The sequence below is a fragment of the Stylophora pistillata genome, chromosome 1 (assembly GCF_964205215.1).
Source record: "Stylophora pistillata chromosome 1, jaStyPist1.2, whole genome shotgun sequence".
NCBI classification, from domain to species: Eukaryota; Metazoa; Cnidaria; class Anthozoa; order Scleractinia; family Pocilloporidae; genus Stylophora; species Stylophora pistillata.
In genome coordinates, this window is record NC_142519.1 from 18,378,315 (window position 1) to 18,387,375 (window position 9,061).

General features: G+C 38.5%; 1 protein-coding gene across 1 annotated transcript; it reads right to left on the reverse strand.

Annotated features, from left to right (window-relative positions):
- Positions 1-4,780: 4,780 nt before the first annotated feature.
- LOC111336612 (uncharacterized) lies at positions 4,781-8,427 on the reverse strand. The gene is made up of 3 exons (XM_088732813.1): positions 8,415-8,427; positions 8,026-8,088; positions 4,781-6,935 (listed from the first exon to the last, which is right to left on the reverse strand). The coding sequence occupies exons 1-3, from the start codon at positions 8,425-8,427 to the stop codon at positions 5,875-5,877; spliced, it is 1,137 nt and encodes a 378-aa protein (XP_088588939.1). The 3' UTR covers positions 4,781-5,874.
- Positions 8,428-9,061: the final 634 nt, after the last annotated feature.

Here is a 9,061-nt window from a genome sequence, read left to right on the forward strand (position 1 = left end):
TTATTAATATACATTTTATTTAACTATTTTGTAATCTACGGTTCAAATAAACGTTGTCTGTCTTTTCAAAACGATAAAAAAAAGATTTACTGATAGACTTTACGAAGAAATCACTTCCATGACAGATAAAATGCAAAATTTACGAGAGATTAGAGAAGAGTCTTTAATAGTTTTTCTCAGTGGATAAAAGACTCTTTAGATGTTCTCATCTTGTACTCGTCACAGTTTTCTTCAAAGCAAAAGCTACGTTTGTTATCTTAATATCACGTGCTGGTTTAAAGAGCCGTCCACAAAATGTTAAGTTACAAGTGAAACATCTTGGGTGTAGAAGTGCTTGAGTTTCCTCTTCATGGTAATGAGCAAAGGGTTATTAGAATGTCTTTTTCGGAGAAGGATTAGCCGGCAATGCGCAACTGGCTCTCCTGCTACTGGAAGGATTAGCCGGCAATGCGCAACTGGCTCTCCTGCTACTGGAAGGATTAGCCGGCAATGCGCAACTGGCTCTCCTGCTACTGGAAGGATTAGCCGGCAATGCGCAACTGCCTCTCCTGCTACTGGAAGGATTAGCCGGCAATGCGCAACTGGCTCTCCTGCTACTGGAAGGATTAGCCGGCAATGCGCAACTGGCTCTCCTGCTACTGGAAAACGTGAACACAGCCACCACTTGAGACATACAAGTTGCCGGAATTATATACAGCAACTGAATCGCCAATATTATAGCCTCAGAGATAGCTATGCTATTTTTGCATTGTGTAAGGAAAATTGCCATTCACTGCTTTTAAGGGAGGGTGGCTAAAAAGTAATTGATAAAACTACTTCCGTAATTTTTCACCCCAATAGAGAAATATCTTTTTATTGATACCCTTTCGTAATCCTGTAAAAAGGAGCAGTATGACGGATGCCGTCTCACTCCAACAAGCTAACTTCGTTAATCACTGTAACCATGAAAAGAACTTTTTTGAGACTTGATTTTTTCATTGATTATTCTCTTAGGCCAGCTGCCTATTATCAAAGGTATTATTCAAAGATTACATTTACAGGAGTAGATAACTATAAAAACTAGCATATTATTATTAGCATTTCACTGAACCAATTATCGCAAACAATCAGAGTGCTCGCTAATCGCGCGTAACACCAGTTCGATTCTCTCTTGTCTTTCTGTTTGGACAATTAATGAAGAATTAAAACCTTTTCTCTGCTACTATTAAATGCTCTGCTAGAGAAAATTCTTGTTTCCTACCTACTTCATGTTAATAAGTTTAGTCCCCAACTTCTCACTTGTTCACTGTTGTCATATAACCAGCTGAAGTATACTTCATTTTTCGCATAGACTGTTATTCTATTAGCTTTGTTTTTTCTCTAATCGATCGTCACTTACGTCAGGTATTCTTCCCACCTTCCCCCCTCCCCCCAACCCCACCCAGGTAATGCATGCACAGCTGCCGCTCGAGATGAAATTCGCAGATACACGAAGTAAGCTAATTCAAGATTATGATAATGGCATAGCCGGGACAACAATATCATTAGTGGGGCAGTATTACTGAATTGGTAAAAACCAAGTAATCCACTACCAAAAATAAATTTGAGAAGGGAAGACAAGTAGCTTAGTCTACCGAGCGAGGTTTTGGAAAAAATAGAACTAAAAAGGAGAGATAAGAGGAGAGAGGAGTAAGGCGGAGGGAGGGGTGGGATGGTCCTGCATCAAAAACTAAAAATGCGCATCACGAAACTTTGAGGTTCACGTATAGCGAACAGGAAAAAAAATCGCAGTTCACGGAGTTGAAATTACGTTTTTTCACTGGTCACGAAAATTGAAAACACTTCTATGTCACGCAAAAACCCCTCTCACCCCCTGGCATTTGGCCCCTCAATCCCGCTGGCATTTGGATGCAGAGAAGTTAAATAAAATATTCAACCAATGTTCAGCCCATTAAAGCAATGTGTCAAATGAAACTCATCTAGTGGATGAGATTTGTTTTTTCATCGAATCAGAATAGAGTTTTAAAGAGCGGAATTAATGTTTTAGTTTCAAATATGATGAGTACGGTTTCTTAATTCCAAATTAAAATCAAAATTTTGCTGAATCATAGCAACATCTTGGGATAAATGACTGCAAACATCAAGCGTCTTAAAATCTGATAGGCGCTTATTCAGTCCTCGCTAGTAATTTGTTATCCTCTATGAATTACCGAGTTAGAGTCAAAACGAAGAACCCTTTTGAAACTCCAGTGACTTAACCTCTTCCTTTTGGTCTAGCACACAACCGTGAAAGATGCTTACCTCGTGGTCTTCCTGCAGACTCCTTTTTTGCCTCTCTTTCTAGTCTTCCTCTTTCCTACTCTGTTTAAAATCTTCGACTTCTCTCAAAAGGAATTCTTGCCCTGTTTCAGATCTATTTCAAAAGCTTCAGGCGACTAGGTTCCAATCGGTTGTTGCTGTACATGTTAAGTTCCTTAAACAAGCCGCCAACGCTTTCGATTCCGTTTAGTATATCCTCCCTCAAATGAGGCCCACATCTCTAAACTAGTCGATTTAGATCAATTAACTCTTCGAGTTTGGGGATGATCTTTTCTAACAACTGAAGTTGACTGTTTTATGTTTCTCTTTTGATCACAACGTTTTTTACTACATCGACCAGATTCCATTTCGCTATGCCTCTTAGAATTTCCTTCGGTGTATTGAAATTGTCGATTCCAAGGTTATTCTGTTCTTCCAGCTTGGCGAACAAGGAAGGGGTATCTTCAATGTTGTCTGCGCTACTAGTGTCTATCAGTTTACCTTTTTTACCAGCGGATACCAATGCTGCGCCTTCAGTCGCCCAGTCGATTCCGGGAGTGGTTTCGCGCTCTAGCGAAAGGTAGTATTCGAAGGAAGATATGCCAACGCGGACGTGAATTACTTATACACCTGCCATTTGCTGCAACTCGATCACACCGATTACATAGTTGTGCCATAGTAATCTTGTATCCGTGGAAACGACCTTACTGGTGTAACACACGATATCACTGTCACACCTCTATTACCTCTTAGCAAGCATTGCAACGCTTGCTCAGTACCAAACAATTGTTATTATAGTGGTTATATAAGCGAACTACTGTAGGAACCAAGGAACCTTTCTTAACTTCTTCTCTTTAGACCATAGGGATTCAATGATTAGTTTTTTGAGACTGCCTTAAAGGTCCGCAACTAATTTGAAGATTAGTTCGTGGCGAACGAGTAAGCCGGGCATTTTCAATGTTGTTTGACCTACTAGTGTCCATCAGTTTACCTTTTTTGTAAACAGATACCTAGGCTGCGCCTTCAGTCGCCCAGCCGATTCCAAGACCGATTTCGCGCTCTATTAAAAGGTAATATTCGAGGGAGGACATACCGATGCGGGCGTGAAATACCTATACAACCGCCATTTGCTGTAACATGATCACACCGAGTCCGTGGACATGCCATAACAACCTTGCATCCGAGGAAACGGCCTCCTCTGTTGTAATAGACGAGATCACTGTCACACCTCTAGCACTTCTTAGCAAGCACTGCAAAGTTTGCTATCAACAAAAGCTTTTTCAGTGTAGTTAGTCGTTAGCCAGAACTAGTAATCAGTGCAAGTAAGTCGGAGTTACAAGGAAAAATGGTTAAAAAAAAACCCAACAAGAGTGGTTATGGGAGTGATTGTAGGAGCTTCGGAATCTCCCTTAATTAATTCCCTTTAGACCATAAGGTATTCAAAAACATTCTTCAAAGCATCCATAATGTGCAGATCACATTTATTGAGATATTTTTGCTAGGAAAAGTTTTGATTTCAATTGTGCCTCGGTGGATGCAACGTGGAACTTATTTGAGATGTTTATCGTCTTTTGTAGTGTCGCGGCAAAAACTGAAAATATTATGTCTTCGGATCTACATAATTTGCTGATTTGAACTGTAGAATGCTCTCTCTTCTGAGAAAAAGTTTTCCTTTAAGTTTCACGATGCTTCGATCGCACCTATTAAAATATTTCTGCATGGAAATCAGATGTAGATTACGTTTTTAGATCAATTGTTTTACCTAAACTAACGTATGGTCTATCCATATACACCACCTCAATACCTGAATTAACAGCGGTCCAGAATTTTCTACAGCGCTACTTTAAACGCAAATATATTTCGTACCAAATTGATATATATATAGTGTATTAGAAGAGGTTGATCGCTCACCATTGAAGAAGATCTCCAGTATGCCTGGTCACCCTCTGTACCCTTCTGTCCCTAAAACGAAAGAAAGCTCAGCGCGCCTCCGAGTTCCTAGTAGTCAACTCCCTGGGGTTAATACCCAGCGTTTTAAAAATAGTTTTTTTAATAGGCTCTTTTTTAAATCATACAGTAGCTATCTAATGTAATGTCTTATATTATGTAATGTTGATAGCCTTGTAATTATTATGGATAGCCTTGTAATTAATTTTTATGTAAATTTTCTTGTTTTAGCATGTATTTTTGCTTAAAAACAATAAAGACCTATTATTATTATTATTATTATTATTATTATTATTATTATTATTATTATTGAAGTACATCGAGTAGCCAATGCAGGACTCTAATGGTTTTTAAGCGCGACCTGCTAATAGGCGCCATCTGTCGTATCTTAGTCACGCCAGCGAATGGTAAACTGAATGAAAAAAAAAAAAAAAAAAGGAAAAAAGACAGAAGTCAGAAGGCTGTTTATACTGTTAGAGACTATTTCTAACACTCAGTGGAAACTTCTTTATTTCTTGGAGTTTGATCACTAAATATAACTTACTGCTATGGGGGCTCAATTCTCAACTCTACTCAATTCAGTTCAAATCTATTCTGATTAAAAATGCTGTTCACCAGCTTATAAAGGCGACACTAAAGGTGACACCACGAGGCTGTCAATCTTCTTGCATCATCATCGTTTCTATATCTCAAACAGCAAATCACGTTAAGTCACGTACCCCCCCTAGAAAAGCTACAAGCTATCTCATTTAAAATTCAGTGCCGAAGATAAAAAGTACAGATCTAGATTGTTTACCCTTGAGAGATGTGGAAGGTGTCAAATCAAAATTTGAGACATATTTTCTTAGGTTATAGTTATAAAATGTCTTTATTCCTTTTCTTAACATTTAAATAAGTTTAAAATCACACTTAATAACTTGTTGCTAGATTTCAATTTTGTCGTTTGACAATACTGCTCAGAACTGAATTACGATTCTCAAGATAACACAAGTTTGTGAATGGATCTCAGTTTGTTGAAATAGAGTAAAAGCACTATGTAGTAATGCTCGAATCTCCTCACTGTGATTTTCGGCTGTTCACACGGTAATATACCACTCTGAAACTCTTAGTCTTGAACTGAGTCTTCATTAGCTTACGCTGGAATAAGAATCAGCTCGTCTTCTATTTCACCTTTGACCGTTACTTTTGCGGCCTTTATGATCTTTACACGTAGTCGTGAAAAATGCAGGAACAAATGGGGTCACATTCTCATTTTTAAAACCAAGAAAACAAAGTTACGATAAATTATTTTTTCATACCATTCTGCCATGAAGGATCGTCGAACTTCGTAAATTTAACAATTCAACAACGGATAAATGGTAAAATTTACAAAATTCTAGCGAAACAGTGTTCAAAAGTTTTGTTTAAGGATAAAAGAAACTCAGATGTCTTTATCTTTTCATCGTCACCGTTTTCTTCAAAGCAACAGCTGTTGTCTCATGCAAGTATTTAGAGTCGTCCACAAAATGTAAAGTTACATGCCAACTATCCTCAATGAGGAAGTTTTTGAGTAGCTTTAAGTTTCCTTTCCATTGAGAACGAGAAAAGGGTTATCGAATATTCTTTCAGACGAGGAGTGGCCGGTAATGTGTCTTAAGACTGGCACACTAGCTACTGGTAAACGAGAACACGTCCATAATCAGAAACATACAAGTTTCCAGTATTAGATGAAGCAACTAAAGAACTTCGAGAAATTCTAAAATAGCCCGAATGTCTGTCTTTTTCCTGTCTCCTGTCTATTGTGCTAATAGCTTTACCATCCACTGTGAACACCTTAAGTCTTTGATCACCACAATCTCGAATAATCAGGTTGCCAAACTTGTCAATGGCAAGACCATAAGATATATTCAACTGTCCGTCACCAGATCCTTCACCGTCAATATCATACAGAAACACTCCGTCTCTGTTGAACTTTTTAACGCAATAAGGTAAGGAATAGGACACAAAGAACATGTCCTGATGATAAACAGCAAACATCGGGGGAGACTGACAGTCTGGAACTTTGAAGGACTGTAATAATTTCGTACCGTAAGGGGAGGGGACCTTGATTGAATCGTCAACCCAATCACATACGATTATGTTTCCATCGTGCGAAACAGACACCGAGAACGGTTGCATCACATACTCTTGGCCGATGTGTTTAATAAACTTACCGCCTTGGTCAAACAAGGACAGAGAGGACAGCCCTTGTACAATTGTGATGAAGCTGCCATGTGTGGTGAAGTCCATGCTTCTAATCTGTGGCTTATTTTCCCAGCGAAAATGCCTTACGTATGAATGATCTGGACTGAGTATTAGCACTAAATCATCATGTGCGACTGCAATCTCGTTAGTTTTCTTGTTAACTGCAATGTAGGGATGAACTCTTACATTCAGTGTTATATCAAACACACATTTGTACTGATGTGGAGACACCTCTACACTCCAGGGACTACGAGTTAATGGCAGACCATTCACTGTAATTATTACGCTGTGTGGACCTACAGTAGCTGGAGTAAAACTCACAACAGTCAGATCGTCTTCAATCGTCTTCTTTATAAACTTGAAGTTTCCTGACGAGGCCTGAATTCTGACATTTACTTCATTATCTGCGTCATAAGAAAGATTCCCTTTTGCATCTTTCGTCGAAAACAATATTTTGATGTCTCTTCCAGCCTCTGCTTTGAGCAAACCTGTTATAAAGAAAGAGAAAAGAAGTCACTTTTTTCTTTCACGCTTTTTCTTTCTTTTTTTTTCCTAAATGATGACAGCTGTAGTCTTTTGTTTAAAGTCACAAATTTCTCAGTGAATGTTCAACATGCGATAAAATAAAATTCTCCGAAGAGCCTGGGACTGTTTGCATTCTCCCTCAAGAAGAATAGGGTTTTCAGGTGCCAAAAAAGAAAGGAGAAGTTTTGTCACCTGGCCGGTATCAGTGACTAAAAGTATATTATCCCTCAGAGTAAGTAAAACTTTTGACAAAATCATAAACAAGAATGATGAGTGATATTCAAACTCATGAAAAATCGTTTTCACTTATAAATGTTTCGGTTTTAAAATCTCCGCAGTCACGGCCAAACCGGAACAATTTTATTACGAGTTTGTATACTAGCATGAAAACGTCAAACGTTCTTGAATTTAGTGTTTGTAGGTCTGGAAAAGTCTGCTTTAGTGTCCTACTATCTTTCAACAATCATTCATTTTAACGAAATAGGGCTGAGGAGGCCACAACATCTGCGACGCGATGTCTAGAACTCGGCAAATATACGGACGGAAACCGGAGCAACAAATTGCTGCAACAAACGGCGATCCAAACGTTTTATGCCTCGAACTTTAAAGTCAAATATATATTTTTTCTTGTTTTTATGAAAGTTAATAAATGGTTTCATATACTGATGTTGGTTCCGTCATTCGCGAGCGACTTATATACAGTCGATATGATTCAAAGATAACGAGGTAGCTTGCTTTTAGAACTGAACTTAAATGTCAAAATATTAGCAGATGAAATAAAAATCGAAAAAAAAATCTTTTATACGATTGTAATTTGAGTGGTCATTTCCTTCATTGCCCTTACTAAATGCTAAACCATCGAATGAAGTGTATGAAGAACTTAGGCCCACCCCTAATTTGGTCAGGAAGATTTTGAAGAGACAGAATTTCCAGAACGTTGATTGTAATGGTTACCTTGCCTTTCCTCAGCTTGAAATTAATACGTCGGCAGTTCAAAGTCGTGCTTTTCTATGTTGAACCCTGTCAGCTCTCTCAGAAACTCTTCTTTGTTACCCAGCTCCCTTTGGTAATCGTCCGAAGGGTCTAAATTGAGAACAGGTTCTTTATCAGCGTAGTCTACATGGAAAAACAACTAGCAACATTTCAGCATAAGTTAGGCATGTAAAGTCATCACTGCCACTGATTGTCACATGTTCAAAAGAGGCATTTCTGAAGGGTCAAAGAAACAGATCGGTCCGCTTCATCAGTGGTCCATTTAACATTTTCGTCAAGCATTTCAAGTGCTATCATATCAGAGATTTTTTGCTGGACTTCTAAGCCTTTAAAGTGGTATATCTAATATCGTGATTTTCTTGTCTATTGTTACTCTGGAGAATCGTTGCTTTCCATTATAGAACCCATCTTCAATGGCTGATGTATTCTTATATCATGACAATAAGCACCATGTGAGAGCATATTAAACGGTCAAGTCGAGAGTGGTCAGACAGGCCCTTTCTATCATCTTTTAATTGGGATCAACGATAGAAACATTATTCCGAAGTTCGGTCTCTCAGAGTTGGTGTTACGGCGCACGTGTTATCTAAACCATAGGGGATCGCAGGCGCACCAAGACACTAACGCGAGAGCCATTAAAAACAGAAACCTGAAAAACCAAAGAAAAATAAGAGATGAAAAGCCACTTTAAATGTCGGCTTTTCTGAGCCTTCTTTGAGTATTGTCCGTCTCTGCGTGTATCTTTCATTACTAACTTTAAATTTTATGAGCGAAGGTTCGCCGTTCTTTCGGAGTTTTTTTCAACAAGCATCCAGACACGGAGAGGTGCTAAATTGGTCAGCAAAAATAAAAAGGCTTGAGCGTTTTGTGAAGATTAGGCATCGTGTGTGTTTCTGCATGCTTTAGTGTATTCGTGAATAAATTAATTAGACAAAGGCATTCGGCTATTCCACTTTGAGCCGAGGATAAACCGAGAAGAAATTTGAAAATTAAAATGGGCATCTTGGTTGCATGAGGGCAAGATAATTACTAACATTCAAAGAATAACACCGCCCTTTCTATTGATTTACCGGCGTAATAACGCACTTGGGATGTT